The 22,749-nt window shown below is 66.9% G+C and overlaps 4 protein-coding genes across 9 annotated transcripts; 2 read left to right on the top strand and 2 right to left on the bottom strand.

The window, feature by feature from the left end:
- Positions 1–1,827: 1,827 nt before the first annotated feature.
- SLC43A3 (solute carrier family 43 member 3) lies at positions 1,828–8,476 on the top strand. Of its 3 annotated transcripts, XM_053981104.1 has the most exons (13): positions 1,828–1,991; positions 4,418–4,665; positions 4,992–5,121; positions 5,272–5,318; positions 5,402–5,478; positions 5,586–5,678; positions 5,877–6,016; positions 6,154–6,257; positions 6,630–6,788; positions 6,866–6,979; positions 7,232–7,418; positions 7,675–7,798; positions 8,227–8,476. In XM_053981104.1, exons 2-13 carry the CDS (start codon positions 4,479–4,481, stop codon positions 8,380–8,382), a joined length of 1,518 nt encoding a protein of 505 aa, XP_053837079.1. In that variant the 5' UTR covers positions 1,828–1,991; positions 4,418–4,478; the 3' UTR covers positions 8,383–8,476. The 3 variants fall into 3 exon arrangements, with proteins under 3 accessions (XP_053837079.1, XP_053837081.1, XP_053837080.1); XM_053981106.1 differs by lacking the exon at positions 4,418–4,665; XM_053981105.1 differs by lacking the exon at positions 6,630–6,788.
- A 66-nt stretch (positions 8,477–8,542) lies between these two features.
- LOC128808919 (bone marrow proteoglycan-like) lies at positions 8,543–10,619 on the bottom strand. Its single transcript, XM_053980576.1, has 5 exons — positions 9,790–10,619; positions 9,523–9,614; positions 9,255–9,389; positions 8,937–9,048; positions 8,543–8,659 (listed from the first exon to the last, which is right to left on the bottom strand). Exons 1-5 carry the CDS (start codon positions 10,232–10,234, stop codon positions 8,601–8,603), a joined length of 843 nt encoding a protein of 280 aa, XP_053836551.1. The 5' UTR covers positions 10,235–10,619; the 3' UTR covers positions 8,543–8,600.
- A 373-nt stretch (positions 10,620–10,992) lies between these two features.
- Positions 10,993–12,853, top strand: PRG2 (proteoglycan 2, pro eosinophil major basic protein). The gene is made up of 5 exons (XM_053980577.1): positions 10,993–11,627; positions 11,702–11,880; positions 11,955–12,089; positions 12,398–12,509; positions 12,721–12,853. The coding sequence occupies exons 1-5, from the start codon at positions 11,567–11,569 to the stop codon at positions 12,777–12,779; spliced, it is 546 nt and encodes a 181-aa protein (XP_053836552.1). The 5' UTR covers positions 10,993–11,566; the 3' UTR covers positions 12,780–12,853.
- A 208-nt stretch (positions 12,854–13,061) lies between these two features.
- On the bottom strand, positions 13,062–22,399 carry TNKS1BP1 (tankyrase 1 binding protein 1). 4 transcript variants are annotated; one of them, XM_053980759.1, is made up of 13 exons: positions 22,304–22,399; positions 21,676–21,808; positions 21,051–21,193; positions 20,299–20,923; positions 19,533–19,605; positions 17,542–18,777; positions 14,976–17,233; positions 14,544–14,853; positions 14,206–14,335; positions 13,986–14,122; positions 13,668–13,834; positions 13,488–13,553; positions 13,062–13,353 (listed from the first exon to the last, which is right to left on the bottom strand). In XM_053980759.1, exons 3-12 carry the CDS (start codon positions 21,142–21,144, stop codon positions 13,493–13,495), a joined length of 5,091 nt encoding a protein of 1,696 aa, XP_053836734.1. In that variant the 5' UTR covers positions 21,145–21,193; positions 21,676–21,808; positions 22,304–22,399; the 3' UTR covers positions 13,062–13,353; positions 13,488–13,492. The 4 variants fall into 4 exon arrangements, with proteins under 4 accessions (XP_053836734.1, XP_053836735.1, XP_053836733.1 ...); XM_053980760.1 differs by having other exon boundaries at positions 22,268–22,304; XM_053980758.1 differs by lacking the exon at positions 22,304–22,399 and adding an exon at positions 21,985–22,089.
- Positions 22,400–22,749: the final 350 nt, after the last annotated feature.

The following is a 22,749-nucleotide window of genomic DNA, read 5'->3' as shown; positions in this document are numbered from 1 at the left end:
TTCCCGGGCTGGCCCGCCCCAGGCGGGACAGGGGTGGGCACAGGGACTCCCGGCGGGGACAGCGGGGACAGCGGGGGATGCGCCGCGGGCGCCCATGGGGGACACGCCCTGAGGGACTCAGGAGAGCGACTCCCAACGGGGACAAGGGGGTGTGATGGGTTCCCCCCACGGGGAAAGGACGCAGGGCTCGCGTGGGGAGCTGTGAGCGCGGGACACGGAGGGTGGTTTCCGTCCGTCCGTCCGTCTGTCCGTCCGTCCCTCCCCCTGTCCCACGATCCCTGGACCGGCGCCGGGCTTTGGTGCCTCATGGACGGCGGGACCCCGCGGGGGCTGCCCCCAGGGTGGGTGCGGCGGGGCCGGGAGCTCCGCACCCGGCGAGCCGCCGGGAGGGCGCGGGGGGCGGCGGTCCGCGCACCCACGCGGGACCGCGGCGCTGTTCGTGGTTCCAGACCGGCGCTGTCCGTGGTGCCGGCGCGGCGCTGCCCGGCCCGGGGCAGAGCGGGTGGCGGCGGTGCGGGATGCACCGGCCCCGCGCGGGCCCCACGCCGGTGCCGCGCGTGGGGGGGGGGACGCGTGGCCGCGCGGGCTGCGGCGGCACCGGCACCGGCTGGCACCGGCGCGTGTTTGCGGCGCCGTCTCCGGCGAGCGAAATGCCACAAGCTGGTGCGGCGGCAGCCGTGGGAGGGGGCGTGGGCGGCGCGGGGCTGACTCAGGGGCCGCCATCCGCTCCCCCCGCCCGTGCCCCCAGCCCGGCCGCGAAGCCCCCGGCCGGACACCGCTGATCGGGGCAGGGCAGGGGGAGCCCGCCCGGGCGGGGCTGTGGGTGTTGGTGCCCACTCGCCTGGGGAGCTACGGACAGGGTGGATAGGGAGGGGACGGACGGACGGACGGTGGAGGATGGATGGAAGGAGGGGGCAGGTGGGTGGACAGCGAGGTGGAGGATGGATTGATGGACAGGTGAACATGAGGAGAGAAGGACAGATGGACAGACAGATGCACGGAGAACATCTGGAGACGGGGTGGACTAATGGAGAGATGGGTGAAGGATGGGGAAGACAGACAGATGGACTGGTGGAGGGAAGGGCAGGTAATGGGCAGCTGGATGGTTGTGGGACAGATGGATGGGATAGATAGAGTTGTGATTGGAAGGGGACAGATGGACAGGTGACAGACTGATGATGGACAGATGGATGGGTGACAGACAGATGGATGGGTGATGGACAGATGGACGGGTGATGAACAGACAGAAGGGCAGCTGGCAGAGCAGATGAGAGGCTGCAGCAGTGGGGACAGGTGGGGACAGACCAGGCAGCAAGCACTGCTGGATGGACAGAGGGACAGAGGAGAGGATGTGGCCAAGGGCAGGGTGACAGGAGGGCCAGCAGTGTCCTGGATGGGGCGAAGACAGGGGGTGGGGGACGAGGGACAGGCAGGGGACACAGCACAACACAGCAGAGTGGCATGGGAATGGCTCTGGGATGGCACAGCTGGAGTGGCTCAGGGATAGCCCAAAGGTAGTCCTGGGGTGTCCAGGAATATCCGAAAGGGTGACCCAAGCATCTCTGAAAACTGGCCCAAGAGTGACCACAAGGGCGATCCAAGGGTGGCCCGAAGGTGGCGCCAGCAGGAGCGCATCTTGGGGACAACAGGTGAGATGTCACACCTGGAGGTGCCGAGGGGGGCACCCGCGGGGGGCGTAAGGGCGGCACCGGGGAAGGGCTCCGTGCCGGGACGGCCCCTCCTGGGCGGGCCCGCGGGTGACCGGGGCCGCTCCACCGAGGCCGCCTCCCGCGCCCCCCGAACCGCCGGGCCCGGGGGCGGGGCCCGGCCAGGCCCGGCAGCTCCGCTCCGCCCGCAGTAGAGGGGGGGCGGGAGGGACCGCGGCACCGGGGACACCGGGAGCATCGGAGGCACCGGGAGCATCGGAGGCACCGGGAGCACCGGGGCGGGGAGAGCCCGGTCCCCTCCCCGCCGGGCCGGGCGGGAGGCGGGTGAGCGGCGCGGGGATGCGGCGGGAGGAGCCCGCGGGGCGCGGAGGGGCCCGGATGGACACGGAGCGGTGGCGGGAGGGGATTGTGACCGGGATGGGAGGATCCGGGAGAGGGGGGACCGAGGGCCCTGGGCCGTGGCCTGAGGGGCTGGACTCGGCGTGGCCGCGATGCGGACGTCCGGGATGTCCGGGGCGGTGCCGGGGGTTCGCGTGGCGGAGCGGGGGAGCCTCGTCTGCCCCGGGGCCGTGGGGAAGGTTCGGGGGGCCGGCACGGCGGGGCCCCACGGCTGCCCACCCCCGGGACCACCCGTGTGTCCCCCCGCCACACGTGTGCGGGCCAAGCCCCCGCGGCCGGGGCTGCTCCGTGGGGCGCGGGCGGTGCTCGCCCCAGGACACCGCGTCCTGCAGGGGGCAGCGGGGTGGGGAGAGGCGCCCACCCCCATGGCAGCCCCAGGAGGTCCTCTGAGCCCACCTGCCCCCTCCACGGCCCGGGGGAGCTGAGGGGACACAGCAGGGACAGAGGGGACAGAATTGCGAACCCCCGACCGGAGCCGTGCTCCCTCGTGGAGGGCTCACCAGTCCGGGGGCTCACCACCGGGGGGGTCTCACCCGTGTGGGGGGGTCACTGCTGGGGGGACTCACCCGTGTGGCTGGCAGAGACAGCGTGTCCAGGACACCCCAGTCACGCCAGTGGCTGACACCCACAGTGAGTGGCTCGGGGTGGCCCAGACAGTGACCCCTATATGTCAGGGAGCCCCGGTGTCCCCCAGCTGCTGTAACACCCCCAGTCTGTACTATTTTTGGCCACTCAAGTGGCTAAAAATAGTACAGGTGCCCCCGGGCTGGCCCCCCCGGCTCTGTCCAGGTTAATCTTCAGCTGCTGGTCACTGTAATGAGGCCTCATTACCCGACATCACAGCAGGCAGGGCAGTGGCACAGGGACAGGCCCTGGGCAGTGACACGGTGACAGGGGCTCGGTGCAGCCGAGCCAGGCTGTGTGTGGGTGAGGGAGGTGGGGGGGGCACGGAGGACAGTGAACTGGGGGTGACGTGGCCTTGGTGCCCTTGCCACCCAGCTGTGGGTCACAGGGGAGTCCCAGCTGCATTGTGGGGTGACCAGTTGTCAGCCCCAGCACGGTGACAGTCCCCAGTGCAGTGCAGTGCTTGGGGTAGCAGTGTCCCCAGTAGACATGTCATGGTCCCCATCAGTGTGAGCGGATTCCTGGAGACATGACAGGATCCCCCAGGGGGTGTCAGGGTCCCCGAGATGTGACAGTGTCCCTGAGAGCTGTGCCAGCGTCCCCAAGGGAGGGCCCCAGGGGCTGTGCTGGAGCCCTGGGGGGTGTGTCACTGTCCCCTGCAGCATGCCTGTGTCCCCAGGGGCTGTGCCAGCGTCTACAGGGATTGTGCCAGTTTCCCAAGCACTGTGCCAGGCCCCGGGGGGGTTGTGTTGGTGTCCTCGGGGGGTTGCCAATGTCCCCGGGGACTGTGCCAGCATCACCAGGAAGTGTGCCAGTTTCCCAAGAGCTGTGCCAGGTCCCCAGCAGGGTGCTGGTGTCCCTGGGGTGAGGTGTGTTGTTGTGGTGTCCCCAGTGCTCACACCAGGGTGTGCAGCAGTGTGCCAGTGTCCCCGTGGCTGTGCCAGGTCCCCTGAGGATGCTGGTGTCCCTGGGAGGATGTTGGTGTTCCCCGGCGTGTGTTGCCACCAGAGCACGCACTCGGATGCCCAGCAGTGTGCCAGTGTCCCCAGGGTTGTGCCAGGTCCTGGGCCAGGCTGGCTCGGGGCAGTAGGGACAGCACAGGGGGGTTCTGGGACAGTGAGGGGACCGAGCCCCCATCGGGGGGCCCGAGGTGCTACCAGGGGGCACTATCAGGGACCGGCAGCCTGGGGGACTCGCATGTGCTCCTGGGAGATTAGGGGGGAGTCACTGGGGTGCAGAGGTGCGTCCTAGGCACGCTGCCGGGGTTCAAACTCTGTGGTGGCGGTGAAGGTGACAACAGGAGGGCCTGGCCTCGTGCAGGTGGGTGAGGGGTGCAGGATGGGCAGTCGAGCAGGCACAGTCGAGTGTGCAGGTGTGCATGCCTGTGAACAGCTGTCTGTGTGCCTGCAAACAGCTGTGTGTGTGCTTATAAATGTGTGTGTGTGCCCACAAATCTGTGTGTGTGTCTGTCAATGGCCGTGTGCCACATGTCAACAGCTGTCCCCATGTGTGCAAGCCCTGGCTGCTGCAGGGCCCTGCCCTGCGCCCTGGCACATGGGGGGACACTGGTGCCAGCCACTGTGGCCAGGGACAAGGGGCAGAGCCGGGGCCACAGTGGCCTTTGCCCAGGTGGCCACGTGTTGTCAGGTGCCCCTGCGCACCCCAGGTGTCCCTGTGCACCCGGTGGGTGCCAGCATGGTGTGACGCCTGGCCTTTGTCACCCACAGGCTCGGCAAAGACGCCCAAGGCTGGTGACAGCCCGGGCCAGTGGCCGCCTGGGCAGGGGACATGGCGGGGGGCGCGGGGCTGGCCAAGCGCCTGGGGACCCTCCTGTCAGGGCTGCTGGAGTGCGGCGCCTTCTGCGGCATCATCTTCGGCTGGGCCTCCCTCGTCTTCGTCCTCAAGGACCTGGGCTACTTCGAGGGGCTGTGCCAGCCCTCCGCCACCCCCAGCCCCAACTTCACCCTGGGGTCTGGTATGGACCCCCACGTGTCCCCATGGTCTCCTGACTTGTGACCCCGCTGTCCCGATGCCCCGTGCTGTCCCTTGTCCCCATTGTGCCTGTGCCCGTGCCTTTGCTGTCTGCAGTGTCCCGATGCCCTGCAGAGCTCTGTGTCCCCGCTGTCTCCAAGCCCATGTGCCTACTGTCCCCCAGTCCATGTCTCTGGTATCATCATGTCCGTGGTGTCCCCACATGCCCGGTGTCCCCTGCATCTCCGCTGACTCGTGTCCCCGGGTACCTGCGTCCCTGCACCCGTGGTATTCCCGGTGTCCCCATGCCCCACTTGTGGCTGTTCCCAGACTGCAGCGGGCAGGATGAGCAGTTCTCCCTGGTCTTCACCATCGGCTCCTTCATGAACAACTTCATGACCTTCCCCATGGGCGTCGTTTTCGACCGCTTCGGCACCACAGCTGCGCGCCTCATCGCCATGTGAGCCCTGCGCCGGGGGGACACGGGGGACGGGGCTGGGCTGGGGGGGCTACTGAGAACGGGGGGTTGTTGGTTTGGCCTGGCTCCCAAAGGGCTGGGGTAGGGGATTCCCAGGATCCTGTCCCCACGTGTCACCGCTGTCCCCTTTAGCTCCCTCTACGCTGGTGGGACCCTGCTCGTCGCCTTCTCCACCCCAGGTGAGACCCTGTGGCCAGGGGCTCCCCGGCCCTGGGGGGGACCTCTTCAGTAACCCCTGTCCCCACTGACCCCTTTGTCCCAGAGATGGCGGTGATGCTCTTCCCGGCCATGTCCATGCTGTCGGTGGGTGGCATCCTCCTCATCCTCACCAACATGCAGGTGGGTTGCCCCTGCACCCTGACACCCACGTGGTGGCCACCTGCCCAACAGCCACCCTGCCCGGCACGGGAGGGCTCTGATGGCACACAGGGGTCTCTCGGTGCCAGGTGGGGAACCTGTTCGGGAACTACCGCTCCATCATCATCACCCTTTACAACGGGGCCTTCGACTCCTCCTCCGCCATCTTCCTCATCGTCAAGGTGGGTGTGAGGGACATGGCAGTGGTGGCAGGGGAGGACAGAGCTGGGAACAGTTGGGTCACATCTATGGACATATTGGGGACACAGTCTGGGACACAGCTGAGTCACTGCTGGGGCCACATATGGGGACACACCTAGGGCCCGAGCAGGCGGCCGGTGGCAGCCTGTCTCTGTCCCTGTCTCCATCCTTGTCCGCAGCTGCTGTACGAGCACGGGCTGTCCCTGCGGGCCATGTTCCTCTTTCTGGCAGCCTGCAGCGCCTGGCACCTCCTGCGCACCCTCTTCCTGATGCCGCGCAGCCGCATCCCCTACCCGCTGCCCCCCGACTACGACTATGGGTATGGGGGGCTGCCTGCGCCCTGCCGGGGCTCTGCGGAGAGGGTGGCTGGGTCCCGCCCTGTGGGCAGCGGGTCCTGTCCCCGGGGCAGGTCCAGCCCCAGCAGGTGGACGCAGCGTGACCGAGGCCCTGCCGCAGGCTGCGGTGCCGGGGGCGTTCCCGCTCCTACCGAACCCACAAGGACAAGCAGCCCCCGGGAGAGGCTGGACCCGAGGAGACGCCCCTGGAACCCATAGCTCGAGGTGCCGGAGGGGGAATCTGCTTGGTGGGGTGGGGCTGATATTTGGGGAGGGGCTTGACCGGGTGGGCGTGACCACAGCGGGCTGTGGGCGGTTCCATGTAAATGAGGAGTGTGGGTTGGGTGTGACTATATATGCAAATAAAGGGGCGGGGACTTCTGATGGATGGACGTGGCTGGAGGACAGCTGGGATATGCAAATTAAAGAGTTCTGGGTGTGGCAGCGTGTGGGCGTAGTCAAAGGGTGGGCACGGTGACATATCTGAATGGGCAGGGTCACACCGGTGGCTGTGAGGCCCCAGTGGGTGGCAGGGACAAGGTGTGGGTGTGGCCTGGGGGGTGTGTCTGTATGGGCCCCGCCCTGACACCTGCACAGGTGGGGACGCCCCCGGGACGCCATTCCGGGCCTGCGCCTGCTCGTGGCTCTTCGCCTGGCACGTGGCCTGGCTCTCGGTGATGCAGCTGCGCCACTACCTGTTCATCGGCACCCTCAACCCGCAGCTCGAGCACCTGGCGGGGGGGGACCACGCCCTGGGTAAAGCATCGTGGTGGGGGGGACACGGCAGGGACCCCCAGGGCCAGCCCCACCCGCCTGACGTTGTCCCCCCACAGTGAGCACCTACACCAACGCCTTCGCCTTCACCCAGCTCTGCGGGGTGCTCTGTGCCCCCTGGAACGGCCTCATCCTCGACCGGCACAAGCGGGGAAAGGGCCCCCGCCCTGAGGGTAACTGTCCCCCCACCCCATCCCAAGGACAGCTGAGCCCCCAGCCCTGTCACCTGCGGGTAGTTAACCCCCATGGCCCTTCACCCCAAGCAGAAGGACTCCTTGGCCCCGCACTGTGGGGCTAACCACTCCCTGTGCTCCCTGTCCCCTATGTCCTCATTGCTGCCACCACCCCTGTGCCCGAGCTCACTGCACCTGGAGAAGGGACACGGGGGGGGCCGTGTCCCCATGCCGTGACCCCCATGCCCACAGGGATCCTGGCCGCGCTGGCAGACCTGCGGTCGGCGGTGCTGTCGCTGGTGGTGACAGTGGCACTGTGCCTGCTGTTCTCCGTGTTTGCCGCCGTGCCTGTCCTGCCCGCCCAGTTCGGCACCTTCGTGCTGCAGGTCATCAGCCGCTCCTTCCTGTACGGCGGCAACGCCGCCTTCCTGGCCATCGCGTGAGTGGGGACAGCCACTGCCACGGGGGATCAGGGTGGCAGGGCACGGTGGCACCGTTGTTGTGGGTGTGACAGGGGGCAGACAGGGTGGCATGGTCAGGATGGGGTGGCAGGGGATGGCGGTGGGGCTGGAGGGTGGCAGGTGACACGGTGGAGGTGTCAGGGGACAGGGTACTGCGGTGGGGCTGTCAGGGCTCAGGAGGGGGCCAGGGAGGGGTGGCAGGAGATGCCCATTGGTGACGCGGGTGCCTGGCAGGTTCCCCCCGCAGCACTTCGGGAAGCTCTACGGGCTGGCCATGGCACTGTCGGCGCTGGTGGCCCTGCTGCAGTACCCCTGTGTCGCCCTGGTGCAGGGGCCGCTCCAGGGGGACCCCTTCTATGTGAGTGTGCCCTGTGGGCCCCCCAAGTGAGGGCTGGGGGGCTGCTCTACAGGGAAATGGGGGTCCTACCCTGGGAGGGAAGGGAGCTTGCCACATGGGGAAATGGGGGTCTCATCCCTTGGGACAATGGGGATCCTCGTGCTGCCCATGGGAAAATGGGGATCCTGCCCCATGAGTGATCAAGATCCTGCCCACAGGAAAATGGAGGTCCTGCCCCATAGGGAAATGGGGATGCTGCCCCGGGAGGGATGGAATCCTTCCCACAGGAGTGGTGAGGTCTTATGCCATGAAAAATGGGGGTCCTGCACCAGAGAAGGATGGGTGTCCTGCTCCTGGGGAAATGGAGCTGCCCCAAGTGTCCTGGCCTAACACAGGGGATGTGGGGAGGACTCCCCAGACCTCTGCCCTGACACTCTTCCCCTCCGCAGATGAACTTGGGGCTCATTGCCGTGGTGCTGGTGGCGTTTGTCAGCCCCGTGGTGGTGGCCCGCGAGTGCCAGCGGCGAGCCAAGGAGCTGGGGATGGCTGGCACCCCCTTGGCAGCCCCCCCTGGCACTGAGATCCACGCCGAGACCCCACACTGAGCCCCACACCCACAGCACCATTTTTGTACCGGCCTGGGGGTGCTGTGCCAGTGGGGTGGGGGGGCTGGGGATAATAAACATCGCTGCCCCCTCCGCTCACTGTGCTGTCCCCACGAGTCCCCAGCCCCGTCCCCAGGGCCCTGGTGCACACAGACACGGCTCAGGACACCTCTGCTTTACTGGGAAAGGAACTGGGGCGCCATGGCAGCGCTGGGGGCTCAGTACTGGCAGATGAAGGGGCGCAGCTGGAAGCAGAAGCGGCTTCGCCAGAACCCATCTGGGGACAAGGACAGTGTCAGGGCCATGGGTGGTTCCCAGGTCACCTCAGTACCCTCAGTACCCTGCAACCATTTCCAGTGCCCCCTATATCCCCGCCTTGGCTCCCCCAGTGCCCTGTAACCCCTCCCAGTGCCCTCGGTGCTCCCCTAAGTTCACCCAGTGCCCTGTAGCCCCCTCCCCACAGAGCCCTCCCAATGTTCCTCCAATGCCCCAGCAGCCTGTGCTCCCCTCCCCAGCACCCCCCAAGCCCGGACACGGTGGGTGGGTGACCTTACCTCGGATGCTGAGGGTGGTGCAGGTGGTGACAATATGGAAGGGGTGGGTGGGCGCCCAGTTGGCATAGTTCCAGGGGCTGGAGTCCTCCCAGTAGGACTGCCACTGTCCTGCCTGCTGTGCCAACAGCTCAGTCCCCAGGGAGAGCCCCCACCACCCCCTACCCAGCCCATTGACCCCAAAAACCAGCCCCAGCAACCAATGGCCAGCCCCTCATGCCTCAAAACCCAGCCTCGCCCCCCATGAAGCAGCCCCCAGCCGATCTCCTCGCCAGCTCCCAGCACCCCTTTGGCAGCCCCTTGTCCCCGGAGTGCCCTCACCCTGCGGCTGGTGACAGCTCCAATCCAGGGTGAGATGATGATGTTGTAGGTTTGTGCCAGTTTCTGCAGCTCCTGGTTGCGGGCAGCGCTGTGCACCGAGGCCAGCTGGCCCCGGTACACGTCCTGGCAGTAGCGCTGTGGGACGGGCACGGGCTGGCACCGGGCACTCACCTGTGCCCACGGGCACCTCCCGGCAGTGCTGCCGTGGCATGGGCACGGCCTGGCATCCTGGTACACCCCGCACGCCCTGTGCCCCGTGTCCCCTCACCTGGGCGCCCGAGTAGGTGCGCAGCTTCTTCACCACGGTGTAGCGCATCTGGGTGGTCTCACTGGCGGGGACCCCCTGGAGCTGGCGGGGGGCTGCAGGGCACAGCAGGGGGAGGGTTGGTACCGGGGGTCCCTCCGCCACCCACCGCCAGCCCCAGGCACGTGGCATCAGCGCTGTGGGCACGGCAGGGACTGAGGGTGTCCCTGGGGCGTCCCTGGGAGTGGGCAGGGGTGTGGGGGTCACTCAGTGGGGCAGGGGGACACTCACCAGGGTGGCTGGCAGGGACAGTGCCCAGCAGGGCGAGAGCGAGCAGCAGGCAGGGCCACATGGTAGTAGGACATGCAGGGACACTGGGGACACCACCAGCACCCTCTGGAGATGCCACAGCCCTGTCACTCTTGGCTACCCCCCACCATGATCCAGAGCCCCTCTGCCACCCTTGGTAACAATCTGTTCTCTCTGTGGCCCTTCTGCCATCCCCCATGTCCCAGCCATCCTTCTGACACCCCCAGTTCCACCTTGTGTCCCTCACCCCATCCTGCCCCTCTGTGCCCCTTATCCCCACTGTCCCTCCACCCTCCCCTGTGCCACTCCCACGTACTCCTGGCATCCCAGAGACCCCCGTGTCCCCCAACAGCCTTGTCCCAGCCTGGTTCCCAACAGCGAGGGACTGAGCCCACTCTGATGTCCCTCTCCATGTCCCTGTCCCCATCCCCGCTCCTCACCTGCAGTCTGGGGGAGCTCTGCCCCTTGTCCCCCTTATAGGGGTGACAGGGCCACATGTCACCACCACAGCCTTACACCACCCAGCCTGGCCCTGGGGACACCACAGGGACATTGGGACACTGGGAGGGGGGAGGGAGTCCTTGCCCGCAGTGGGACACACATGGCCCCCAGGGAGGGGGGCCTACAGGTTGGGGGTTGCACGGGGGTGCCCAAGGCAGCTGGTGGGTGCTGGGGGGTGGAGGAGTGGGGGCTGCTCCAGTTTGAGGGGTGCAAGAATGGTGTATGGGGTGCAGCATGTGCTGGAGGGGGGTGCTGGGGGTGCAGAGGGGATGTTGGGGTGCTGATACCATCTCCCGCTGGCCATGCTTGCCCAAGGGCCACTTCCTTTCCAACGGCTGTGGCCCCCTGGGTCCAGCCTGGCCGTTTGCCCACAGACCCCCTTGAGCCCCCCCCCTAAATCTCCCATTCCCCTGGCCAGCCCCCCCAGCCCACAGCTGAGCACCCACAGCCCCCCCCAACGACTCTGCACCCCAATCCTCATCTCCATGCCCTGTGCACCCCTGCACCCCAACACCTCCAGCCCCTGTACCCCAACCTCCCTGAGCCCCTGTACTGACATCCTGCCCTCCAAACTCCCACAGGCCCCTCCCCACACCCTGCACCCCAAACCCCACAGCCCCCTCTTCATGCCCCTGCACCCCCTCCCCTGGACCAAGCACACCCCAGGCACTGGTTGGACAGGGTGCTGGCAGAGCCCCTCTGGGGTGTCCCCCACCATGTCCCCAACAGTTGGCGGTTGGGGATGTCACAAGGCTGTGGTTGGGGGCACGTGTCCCTGTCACTGATATAAGGGTGGCAGTGGGCAAAAGCCCCCAAGACCTAGGTGAGAAGCGGAGACAGGGACATAGGGGTGGGATTAGCCCTCAGCTGCCAGGGTTGGGGGTTCCTGAGTCTGGCACTGGGGACTCTGGGGTGCCAGGGGTGGAGGGGGCATGGTGGGAGACAGAATAGCATAGGATGCCCAGGGGAGGGAGTGACCCAAGGGTGGGAAGTCAGGAACTGGGCACATGGTGGGCATAGGAGGGCTGGGGTCTGTGGGGATGGCCATGGGGGTGGCAGAGGGGATGGAGCATGGGGTGGCACTGGGGATGGTGGAGGGACAGAGGGGATATGGGGGGGGGTTCTGAGGGGATATGGGGACGACAGGGTGATGCTGGGGGTGGCAGATGGCCCATGGGGGTGTCTCCAGGGTGGCCGAGAGTGATGGGGCTCTGGGATCTCCCAAGGGTGCTAGTGGTGTCCCCAGTGTCCCTGTGCCATGCGTCCCTGCCTGCTGATTGCCCTGGCCCTGCTGGGCACAGTTTGCATCAGTCACTCCGGTGAGTGTCCCCCACACCCCCACCTGCCTGCGGGGACATCCCTGATCTCAGGGTGACCCAGCCAGTGTCCCCAGCTCTTGCCAGCCCTGCGGTGGAGGATGAGGAGGACGTGACAGAGCTGGAGATGCCTGAGGAATACAGCGGGTGCCGGGGGTCCAGTGACAAGCAGGCACTCGGTGTCCCCAGCATGCCGGGCACCGCCACCTGCCGCTACGTCATCATCACCCGCTGCCGAAGCTTCCGCCGTGCGCAGGTGGGATGGGGTGAGATGGGTGGGGGGTCGGGGTGGGGGCACCAGTGTCCCCCGTGACAGCCGTGTCCCTGCAGCACATCTGTGCCCGGCGCTTCCGCGGGCGCTTGGCCTCGATCCACGATTCCCACACCAACACGTTCCTGCTGCTCCTGGCGCGCCGGCACACCAATGCTGGCCTGGTCTGGATCGGTGCCGTCAGCCAGCCCGCCGTAAGGACCCCGCCACACGCCCACCACCCTGGCCTTGGGGCACCCTGTCTCCTCCCAGTGTCCCCAGTGCCCACCCCAGGTGTCCCAGCCCCGTCCCACGATTCCCAGTGCAAAACCTGGGTTTCCCGATCCCATTCCCAGTGTTCTCAGTGCCCACCACGAGAGCCACAACTCCACCCCAGTTTGCCCAGTGCCCACCTGGGTGCTCCAGCCTTGTCCCAGTATCCCTAATGCCCACCCTGGATGTTCCATTCCCATCCCACTGTCTTCCAGTGCTGGGGGTCCCCACACCCTTTCTCCCCTGGCAGATCCCATTCCCGAGCTGCCACTGGACCGACCGGAGCCCCTGGAACTACAGCCGGTGGGCGCCCGGGCACCCCCTGCCCGGCTGCCGCTTCTGCACCGCCCTCTGCACCAACAGTCAGTGGGGGCTCTACGGGAGGGGTCCAGGGGGGCGCTGGGGTAGCCCCTGCCCATGATGGGGGGAGGGTGCTGAGGGGCTCAGGATGGGGAGGTGACACTGGGGGGCTGGTATAAGGTATCTGGGGGGCTATCCCTGGGGCTGGAGGGGGTCCCTGGAGGTGGGGGTGCTGGTGGGTGATGGGCTGATCCCCCCCCCTTCTCTCTCCAGATGGGCTCTGGAGGAGCGTGCGCTGCAAGCGGTGGCTGCCCTTCATCTGCGAGATATGAGTGGCTCAGCCCCCCTGGGTGCCCCTGGGCCTCCCCTACTGCTGTTCCCCTACAGGGGGCTGCACCCCCTCCCTTGGAGTACAATAAAGTCTTGGTGTCAGCACCCACTTGGTGTTTGGGCAGGGCCAGGGGGCCTGGCTGGGTGCACCCAGGTCAGGCACAGAGGGGTTTTGGAGGTGTCCCTTCTTTCCTGCACAGCTCCTGTGTGGACGATGGCAGTGTCCCCTCTTCAAGGATCTCTGTGATCCCCACCCATGGCCCAGGAGAACAGCCAGGACTCTCTGAACTGACCAGCGAGGTTTTATTGTCTGTGGCAGTGGCACCACGAGCTGGACCCATTGCCCTGTGTCCGGGGCCATACACGAGCAGGGGAGGGGGGAAGGGGGGGCTCGTGCCCACCCCCAGACCCTTGAGGACCAAGGGGATGCGGTACAAGGGGGGGATGGGGAGGAGGTGCTGGGAAGACAGGGACCCTGCGAGCTCGTACAAAGTGCATAGGTGTGTGTGTGTGTGTGTCCCCATGGGAGGGGACAGTCCTGGTTCGGGGACAGCGGGCTTCAGCGTCGGAGTGAACCTGGAAGTGACACGAAGGAAGGGGGTGAGGACCCTGCAGGGCCCCCCCACGGATGACCCAGCCCCAGGGGACTCAGCCAGAGCACAGAGGAGGGAGGGGGCTACCCCCAGCACTGCCTGAAATCCCACACTCACCTCGCTCAAGGCTTCTTCCTTTTCAGCTTCAGCGCCTGCAGCCAGTGGGGGGGAGAGGCCTCGGATCTGGGGTATTAGCAGAGTTTCAGCATGAGCTCCCCAAAACCAGTCCTGGGACCCAGACTGACCCCACAGCACCCCCTTTTGCTTCCATGAGGAGGATCCTGGCCCCACACTCACCCTGAGGACTTCTCTGGCTTGGGGGGCAGGGCAGGGGGTTTCCCACTCACACCAGGGATCTTGCAGGACTTGGAGCGCTGCACATGGTGGTCTTTAGGAGGGGTCCCCTTGCTGTCCCCTGACGATGTCCCCTCCTCAGCCAAGCGGTTGCGACCCCTCAGCTTGGCCTGGGGGCAGAGAGAGAGTTCAGGGAGAAACACAATTCTCTGCCCCCAAATCCCCCCCACTGCCTTCTCCCTGTCTTTAGGCAGGCCCCAGTCCCACTCTACCTAGGTTTCCCTGCCTTCCACCCTGCAGCCAGGAGTCCAAGGGACTCACCTTGATGGCGGAGGCGCTGAGGCCGGGAAAGAGTGGCACCTTGACCCCCCTGCCCAAGGGGGAGCCCCGCATCCGCCGGCTCCGGGGCTCCTCTGCTGCCTCCTCGTCAGAGGATGCTGCCGGGGCTGGCCGGGGTTCTGTGGGGACACAGGGACAGCGTCACCACGACACTGTGCCAGGATAGACACTCCGCTTCCATCCCCATCCCCGCTGGGCTCACCCGTGGAGTCCCGGAAGATCCAGCTCTCCCCCTCGGTGGTGGTGGGGCGCAGGGACGGTGCCCGGTGCTGGCGCTTGCGGCCCAGGCTGGCCTTGCAGCGGAACACACTGCTGTCCAGGAGCTCTGTGTCCTGCCGAGCCCAGGGGACAGGTCACAGTGGCACAGGGAGCCCAGGGACCCCCCACCCCAGCCAGCATACCCCCAGCCCCCACAGTAGTGCTGGGGGCCCTCAATCCATGGCTGTCCCTGGGGGCAGCAGGGTCAGAGAGCCCCATCCACAGACACATCCTGCGTCCCAGGCCATACAGGGTGATTGGAATCTTCCCACTTCCACTCACCTCCAGAAGAGGAAATTCCTGCCCCTGCTCCATGGACCCCTCAGGCTGGGGGGTAGTCAATGAGAGCCGCTGCTCCCCCCAGCTCGAGTTCTCCCCATCTGGGTGGTCTGAGGGCTGCTCCTCACTTCCTGTGTCTGCTGGGATCCCACTGGCATCCTCTGGCAGCAGAGGGGGGACCCTGGGGCTCCGTAGGGCAGCAGCTGGTTCAGAGGGATGCCTCTCCTCAGAGTGGCTGGGTGACTCACTCCGGGGGGGCTCCACAGCTGGGCAATCTGCTGGAATGTCACCCATTGAAGGGCTGGGGGCCAACCTGCATGGGGGACAAAACCCCAGAGTTGCTCTAGCCCCAAGTAACACAAGCCCTGCCCCAAACCCCTCAGTCTGCCTCAGGGGAAGCTGCTTCCTCCCTGCCACCACCGGTGCCCTCCTTACCCATGCTCTGCGCCGGTGTCCCCTCCCACGTTCTGCTCCCCCGCACCAAGGTCCCGGCTATGGGCGGCACAGCGGGCGCTGAAGGCACTCGCCCACTCCTGGCGCCTGGCCTCAGCATCCTGTGGCTCCACATTCCAGCTGTCCAGGTCCTGGCTCCAGCGGGCATTGCCCATGTCCAGAGAGAGATCCCTGTGCAAGCCTGCCTGGGGCTGTGCCAGGACCCCAGATATGGAGCCATCCGAGGCTCCGGCACTGCAGGGATCTGGCACCCGCTCTGTCCCAATGACACCAAACTGGTTCTGGCACTCAGCTGCTCCAAGCTCCCAGTCCCTGCTGCCAGAGCTGTGACTCTCCTGCTGGTGGGCACTGCTCCAGGTGGGCTCCTGGGCCAGGGGCTTGGGGCGGTGGGAGCTGGGCATGTCCTCCTCACCAACCCTGACCTGCCCCATGCTGTTCTCATCGGGCCAGCTCAGCAGGGCTGGGACCAGCTCCTGCTCTTCATCCCTTGGGGTCACAGAGCTGTGCTGCCCATCCCCAGCTGCTCCACTGGGGCTCAACTCTCTGTCCTGTGCCTCCACAGTCCTGGTGCTGGACCTGTCATCCCAGACACTTCTGGGGCTGAACTCCCCATTCCGGGTCTCTGTGTCCCCAGTGCTCCACCCACCATCCCCAGCTGCTCTGCTGGATGTGAATTCACGGTCCTGGGTCTCCATGTTCCTGGTGCTGGATTTGTCATCCCAGGCTGGCCTGCTGGGACTGAATTCATCCTGGGTCTCCAGGTCCCTGGTCCTGCATTCACTGGCTTCAGCCAGCCTGCTGGGGCTGAACTCCTGGTCCTGGCTTTCCATGTCTCTGGTGCTGGATCTGTCATCCCAGGCTGGCCTGCTGGGGCTGAACTCCTGGTCCTGGCTTTCCATGTCTCTGGTGCTGGATCTGTCATCCCAGGCCGGCCTGCTGGGGCTGAACTCCTGGTCCTGGCTTTCCATGTCTCTGGTGCTGGATCTGTCATCCCAGGCCGGCCTGCTGGGGCTGAACTCCTGGTCCTGGCTTTCCATGTCTCTGGTGCTGGATCTGTCATCCCAGGCTGGCCTGCTGGGGCTGAACTCCTGGTCCTGGCTTTCCATGTCTCTGGTGCTGGATCTGTCATCCCAGGCCGGCCTGCTGGGGCTGAACTCCTGGTCCTGGCTTTCCATGTCTCTGGTGCTGGATCTGTCATCCCAGGCCGGCCTGCTGGGGCTGAACTCCTGGTCCTGGCTTTCCATGTCTCTGGTGCTGGATCTGTCATCCCAGGCCGGCCTGCTGGGGCTGAATTCCTGGTCCTGGCTCTCCATGTCTCTGGTGCTGGATCTGTCATCCCAGGCCGGCCTGCTGGGGTTGAACTCCCGGTCCTGGCTCTCCATTTCCCTGTATTCACCAGTCCAGGCTGGTCTCCTGGGGCTGAACTCCCTGTCCTGGCTCTCCATATCCCTGATTTCACCAGTCCAGGCTGGCCGGCTGGGGCTGAACTCCCTGTCCTGGCTTTCTGTGTCCCTGTACTCCCGAGTCCAGGCTGGCCGGCTGGGACTGAACTCCCAGTCCTGGCTCTCCATGTCCCTGGGGTTATACCTCCTGTCCCAGGCTGGCTGGCTGGGGCTGAGCTCCTTATCTGGGCTCCCAGCATCCCCAGTGCTGGATCTGCCAGCCCAGCCCAGCGTTAAATTCTCGTCCTTGCTCCCAGCATCCTGGCTGCTGTATTTACCGGCCCAGTCTGGGGTGAGTTCCCTTTCCTTCATCTCCGTGTCCCTGCTGCTGTACCTGCCTGCCCAGGTGGGCTGCCTGGAGCGCGGTTCCTTGTCCAGCTGCTGGACATGTCCAGTTCCAAGGCCACTGCCCCAGTTGGCCTGTCTGGAGCCAAGCTCCTCCGTGCTGCCATAGCCCTGGCCCCACTCAGCTCTGCTGGCACTGAAGTCTGGATCCTGTGGGCAGCTCTTCCCAGTGCCAAGGGACTGGGACCAGTCACTGCAGCCCAGGTTCGTGCCCCGCATCAGCTCCGCTGCTCTGTAGTCACCGCTCCAGCTCTCCCGGGCAGTGCTGTCCTTGTCACTGTGGTTGCTGTCCCAGCCGGATTTGGTCCCGAATTCCTGGTCCTGCTTGGTCTCAACCGGCCAGTCTCTCTCCCTGGACGCACCTGGGTGCCTCCAGTCAAAGGTGCTGCCCTGGCGAGGGCGGCCAATGCCGAACTCACTGCACAGGTCCTTCCGTGACCAGCCCAGCAGGTTCTGGTACAAAAAAGGGGAGAGGAGTTAGAGGGGGGAAAGAGGTTACAAAGGGGAGAGGAGTTTGAGGGGAGCGCAACCCTGGCTCCCACAGCAGCGGAGCTGGGGAGGAGGGAAACACCTTGGGGACACAGCACAGCAGAGCTCATCCCAGGGAGGGGGCAGACCCCACCACCTGCCCCTCAGCACACAGTCCTGCTCAGCCTCCACCCACCCACCCGCCTGTCCTGTCCCATCCCACTGCTTCATGGAGGGCAAGGGAAGAGGAGCCCAGCCCACACCGACCCCACAGAGCCCCCCACACCCCTCACCTCTGGAGAGCCGTGGACCCCAGATGACGACAACAGCTCTGTCAGCCAGCCCGGGTCGGTGTGGGGGTCAGGGTCCTGTGAGGGTCCTTCAGCCTGGCCTGGGCCCCCGGGACTCTGCAAGCTCTTGGGGCCATCACCTGCCCAGGCTGAGTCAGCTGCAGCAGCTGGATCCTGGGGGACTGGATCCAGGGGGGCAGCTGTGGTTAGGCTGGGCTCGGTGGGGGACTCAGGCTCAGCTGGGTGCTGGCCAGGCTCTGTCACACGAAGTGGGGAGTGGGACATGGGAGCATCCTGCTCTGCCTCCCTTTCCTCCTCCTCTGCTGAGCCCTCAGCCTCTCGCTGGGTCACGGGACCCCCTGGGCATGGAGCCCCCTCTGCCTGCTGGCTGCCAGGTCCTTCAGACCTGCTGTCCTTTAGAGGGCTGGGGGCTGCAGCCTCCCCATCTGACTCCCCCTCTTCGGAGAGCCCTGAGTCAGGTGTCTCGCGGATGGGGGAGCGGGGAGGGAAGGCTGGCAAGCGTGCCCCCCGAGATGGGAATGTCCACTCAAAGGACTGGGAAAGGCTCCAGCCGGACTCGCTGCCCAGTGAGGGCTCTGACAGGAGGTCTCCAGGCCGGGGCAGGGCACTCAGTGAGCCCCCCAACTCCCCCAGGCCCCGGCCCGTCGGTGGGGGCTGCAGCACCCCCTCTGAGGAGCGCCGGAGCCCCACATCCCGGGGAGGGGGGTTGAAATCAGGACCCTCATGGGATTGTGGGGACACTGCAGAGTCATCAGGTCCCTCTGGGGAGCCTGGGGGAGGAGAGGCTTTGGCAAGGGGTGGGCTGGGCGGGCCCAGGTACTCAGCAGCAGCCTCAGGAGAGCCGGGGGGGCAGGTGACTCGTGGGGGCAGTTCAGGAGTGCCAGGGGGGCTGGCAGTGCCAGGGGATCCCTCCCCTGGAGTGTGTGGGGAGCCAGGGGAACGGGAGACACTGAGCTGGGGTTTGGTGGCTGAGGGAGCGCCCGGGGCCTGGATGGAGGTGACAGGGACCTCGACTGGAGGCCGAGTGGGGGATTCGGGGGAGCCAGGGGGCAGTGTCGGGGAGTCAGGGGCCAGGAGCTCAGCGGGGGCATCAGGGGAGCCAGGGGCTGGGGCAGAAAGCTCAGCAGGCTGGAAAGGAGCTCCTGGGGCTGGGGCTGGGCAGGTGGGAGGCCTTGGGGAGCCTGGAGGTCCAAGGGCACCCAGCTGTAGAGTGGAAAGCTGTGGGAAAAGACAGCAGGGGGTCATATCACTCAAGAGACACCTCCAAACATTATCCATCCAAAAGCCAATCCCCCAAACCTCTGGAGGGTCCCTCCCTCCAGCCCTGCTCCCCTCCCTGCAGCCGGGGCAGGAAGTGCCCATGCTGCGTGCCAGAACCAGGCTGCTCCTGCGTGACTCAGCCAGGGCGGCTCCTGACGCCCCAGCCCTGCTCCCTGCCTGGCCCCCTGCTGCCCCCAGAGCGCCTGGACAGACGGAGACAAGAAATGAAGCAGGAAGAAGTCAGAACCCCCCAGCACAGTCCCCTGCCCTGCCTGTGGCTGGCATCCCCCTGCCCAGCACTGCTGGGGTTTGCCCCCTCACTGGGGTGACCTGGTGCTGCTGCCCAGGCTGCCACCCGCAGTGTCACCGTGGCCCGGTGTCCCGGTCGCTGCCCTGAGTGAGCACGGCACAGCGAAAGGGGCTGGCGGGGTGCCCGTGGGGCCTGCCCTGCCACATACCTGCCGGGTCACCAAACCCCAGCTGGTGACTCACGGCTGCTCCCTGCCCACGCCTGGCACTGGTGTTGGCACATGCCACCCCCACACCCCCAGGCCCCACACAGGACTTTCGGCACAGGGGGCCCTGACACCCCCACGAGAAAGGAGAGACACGCACCCCGCAGAGAGGGAGCCCCGGAGGAGACAGGAGAGCCCCGAAGGAGAAAGCCCAGGAGCGGAGCCGCCATGGCGCCGGAGGGTGAGGCCAGCACTCACGTCAGGAGGGGATGGCGGCCTCCGGCGTCCACAGGGGTCCCCAGCACAGCTCGGCCCAGCTGGGGGGGAGCTGCTGCAGAGAGAAGTGGAAGGGGGGTAAATCCCACTGTGTGCCTCAGTGCTATTCTCCCACCACCCATGAGACACCCCTGCCCCAAACCACCCTTCAAGGACGCAGGCTACAGGGGTCGGGCCCTGCCGCAGCTGCACAGTCTCTAGCTTGGGCTGTGAGGGGAAGGAGGCAAAGTGGCCCCAGCTCCCCTTCCGGAAAGTTTTTGGTCCTTTGGGAGCAAGTTTCTCACACTGTGTCTCAGAGCAGCCCCCGCCCAGCTCTCCCTGAGGTGCCCGGCTCTTGGGATCGTGGCCAAGCCCTGGCCCTGGCCCAGTACATCCTGCAGCTGGGAGTCCTGCTGATCTGACTGCTCCCTGTGCCCTGGCATGGCCCAGCACGGAAAAAATAGCAAGGCTGGAAAATCAGGAGCATTTCCTGGGGGAGCGACCCCCTGTCTGTTACTCCCAGCCCAGGGGCTGGCTCAGAGCCCGCCCACAGGCGGCTCCTGGCCCGGGACAGCCCATTCTGCGGTTGGCACCAGCCACCCGGGCCTTCCCACGGAGGCAGCTCGAGGCACTGCGGCTCAGGAGGAACCTGGGCCCCGTGCCGGCAACCAGACCTCAGCTCCGTTACACTCCCAAGCCTGGGATGGCTTGGAGTGATATTCCCTGCTCCCAGTGCCACTCCTCCCAGTGTTGGTCCCTGTGCCCTCACCTCATTTCAGCCACAGGGTGTCCATCATCCCCCATTCCCAGCTCGCCTGCAGCAGGTCGGGGCATCTGGGGGGCTTCGCCGGCAGGGTCTCCATCTGCCTCCCCGCTGGGACGCTTCCGGAAGGCAACAAAGGTCTTGGAGCCAAAGCGGGAGGAGGGGTCGGTGCAGAAGGGTGAGAGCCAGGCCCGGTCTGGGCTGCCTGGGCCCTCCCTGCTGTCCATCTTGGCCAGGATCTCCTCCACGGTGGTGCCCGGGAACCGCTCCGGCCTGGCGGCCACCGGCACCGGTGTCACCTTGAAGGGCGCCGGGCCCTTGCGCGAGGGGGTCGGCGGGGCCGATGGCACCTCCTCCTCGGTGCCTGTGACCAAGGGCGACGAGAGCCCCTTCCCATTGGGGGTCTCGGGTGATCTGGCAGTGAAGGAGGGGCGCCGGAGAGGCCCCCCCACACCTGCCCCGCTGTAGGGCTGGGGCCCGGCCAGGCGGTTCATCTTCTCTGCTGAGGGCAGCTCGGGCCGGGGGTGCCGCGGGCCCGGCGTGGGGGGTGGCACCGGGGGCTTGGCGGGCACGGCCGGCTTGGGCAGCACGCGGGGCTTGGGCCGCACCGGTGGCTTGGGGCGTGCGCTGCCTGCAGAGAGCAAGGGAGGGGGGACGGGATCAGCGGAGTGGTGCGGCCCCCCAAAATGGGAACAGTCCTCGGGGGGCTGCCCCAGCAACCTCCCCCGCCCCGACGGCCCCCAGCCCGAGGTACTGACCTTTATCGGGGCTGCCGGCCAGCCCGGCCGCCGCACTGCCGGCAGGGGGGGTGCAGGGCACGGCGGGGTGCAGGGGCTGCGGCTGGGAGGCCATGGCGACGCAGGGACGTGGGGGACACGGCAACACGGCACGGGGTCAGCCCCTGGGGAGAGAGGGAGAATCGGTGTGGGGAGCGCCTCGAGCCTGCGGGAACCCAACCACCCCGTGGGGGCTCTGTGCCAAGCCCTGTCCAGCTGTGCCAAACGGTGATCACACCGTGGTGCCACCCTTAGTACACTGGCCCCGGCTCACCTGAGCCAGCCTGGCCCCAGCAGCAGACCCAGACACGGCCCCAACCCCCCCCATAATCACAGGGACCCCACACTACACCCCCTAACACCGCGGGGCCGCTCCTTTACCTGTCTGACCCTGCGCTAACCCGCCCCAGCACACACGTGTCATTCTCACCGACCTTCGCCAAACCCCCAGCGCCGAGCTGGCCCCACAATTTGCCCCAATTCCCATCTCAGATGCCTGCCCAGGTCACCCCCAGCCCCCCCGAGCCCCCGGCAGCCCGGGAGGCACCGCCCGGTCCCCCGAGACTCTCGGCCAGCCCCTCTCAGGGGCCGCGGGTGCCCCACTCACCTTCCCCACATCAGCCTCATGTCGGGGGCGGGCCAGGGACACACGTGGGGGGCGCAGAGCGGGCGGGGAGGAGGGGTTACTGTCCCCACGGGTCTCACGCTGCTGCCGCCGCCTCTCCCGTGACTCACCGGGGCTGCGGGGACAGGAAAAACCCGCTCGGTGCCTCCTCCCGGCCCTGCCCTCTCTCCCCTGCCCTCCCCCCGCCGCCCTCCTCTCCCCGCCTCGCTGCCTCTTGCCCCGCCGGGGTCCACCCTCCCCAAGCCCCCCCCTCCCCTCGCCTTCCACGGGGAAACCGCCACCACTACCCACATCTGGCAACCATCCGGCCCGTTTTCCAGCCCGGGATGGCGGCGGGGCCGCGGGATGTGGGTCCGGCCCCCCGGGGTCCCCCGCCAGCGCGGCCTAGCCTCGTTGCCAGGGCAACGAAGCCTCCAATCGAGTGGCTGAGTAGGCCGCGACCGCGGCCTAGCGCCGTCCCCATGACAACGAAGCCCCCCACTCAATTCGGGGGTCCCGGGCCCCTGTTGCCCGCCGGGGGCGAAGGTGCGTGGTCCCCCGGCGGGCGCCACGGGCCCGGGGGAATCCCGGTTACCTGCAGCCCCATGCCGACAGAGAGACCCCCACTCACCCTCTACCGGCGCTATCATGCATATTCATGAGCGCCCCGGTCACGCCCCCGACGGCGGAGAGGGGCGGGGCAGAGCGGCGCCGCGTGGCGGGCGGGCCATAGAGGGGGGCGGCCGGAGAGCCCTCCAAAATGGGGGTGGGGGGACACGCTGGAGACCTCCAGCCTCCACGAATCACCCTCGGGGGCCGCAACAGCCGAGCAGGACCCCCCGGACACCCCCGGCCCCCCCCCCCCATTCCCGGGGTCCTCCACTCGCGGGGCTGCTGCCAGAGGGGCAGTTTAGGTGGAGGTTGCTGTGACAATAGAGCCCTCCCACCATTTGGGCTTCCAGGGTCCCTTGTGCCCACCGCGGAGCCGCGGCTTCCGCCCCGGGGGGCTCCTGCTTCCCCGTAGCCCCATCCCAGCGGTGCCAGTAAAGGCAGTGGAAGGAGGGGGGAACAGGCAAC

Source organism: Vidua macroura, chromosome 6 (assembly GCF_024509145.1).
Source record: "Vidua macroura isolate BioBank_ID:100142 chromosome 6, ASM2450914v1, whole genome shotgun sequence".
Taxonomy (NCBI): Eukaryota; Metazoa; Chordata; class Aves; order Passeriformes; family Viduidae; genus Vidua; species Vidua macroura.
The sequence above is the reverse complement of the archived record's forward strand: the minus strand, read 5'-3'. Positions and strand labels throughout refer to the sequence as shown.

Bases quoted from the DNA above. Each gene is read 5' to 3' on its own strand.
- SLC43A3 (XM_053981104.1), top strand. From the start codon at position 4,479: ATGGCGGGGGGCGCGGGGCTGGCCAAGCGCCTGGGGACCCTCCTGTCA. The intron at 4,666-4,991 runs GTATGGACCCCC...GGCTGTTCCCAG, and splicing joins CAACTTCACCCTGGGGTCTG to ACTGCAGCGGGCAGGATGAG. The intron at 7,419-7,674 runs GTGAGTGGGGAC...GGTGCCTGGCAG, and splicing joins GCCGCCTTCCTGGCCATCGC to GTTCCCCCCGCAGCACTTCG.
- LOC128808919 (XM_053980576.1), bottom strand. From the start codon at position 10,234: ATGGGGACAGGGACATGGAGAGGGACATCAGAGTGGGCTCAGTCCCTC. The intron at 9,615-9,789 runs GTGAGTGTCCCC...TGTGCCCTGCAG, and splicing joins TGTCCCTGCCAGCCACCCTG to CCCCCCGCCAGCTCCAGGGG. The intron at 9,390-9,522 runs GTGAGGGGACAC...CCCGTCCCACAG, and splicing joins GCACCTACTCGGGCGCCCAG to CGCTACTGCCAGGACGTGTA.
- TNKS1BP1 (XM_053980759.1), bottom strand. From the start codon at position 21,144: ATGGCCTCCCAGCCGCAGCCCCTGCACCCCGCCGTGCCCTGCACCCCC. The intron at 20,924-21,050 runs GTCAGTACCTCG...TGCTCTCTGCAG, and splicing joins GGCCGGCAGCCCCGATAAAG to GCAGCGCACGCCCCAAGCCA. The intron at 14,854-14,975 runs GTAAGGAGGGCA...TCCCCCATGCAG, and splicing joins GACACCGGCGCAGAGCATGG to GTTGGCCCCCAGCCCTTCAA.
- PRG2 (XM_053980577.1), top strand. From the start codon at position 11,567: ATGCGTCCCTGCCTGCTGATTGCCCTGGCCCTGCTGGGCACAGTTTGC. The intron at 12,090-12,397 runs GTAAGGACCCCG...CTCCCCTGGCAG, and splicing joins GTGCCGTCAGCCAGCCCGCC to ATCCCATTCCCGAGCTGCCA. The intron at 12,510-12,720 runs GTCAGTGGGGGC...TTCTCTCTCCAG, and splicing joins CACCGCCCTCTGCACCAACA to ATGGGCTCTGGAGGAGCGTG.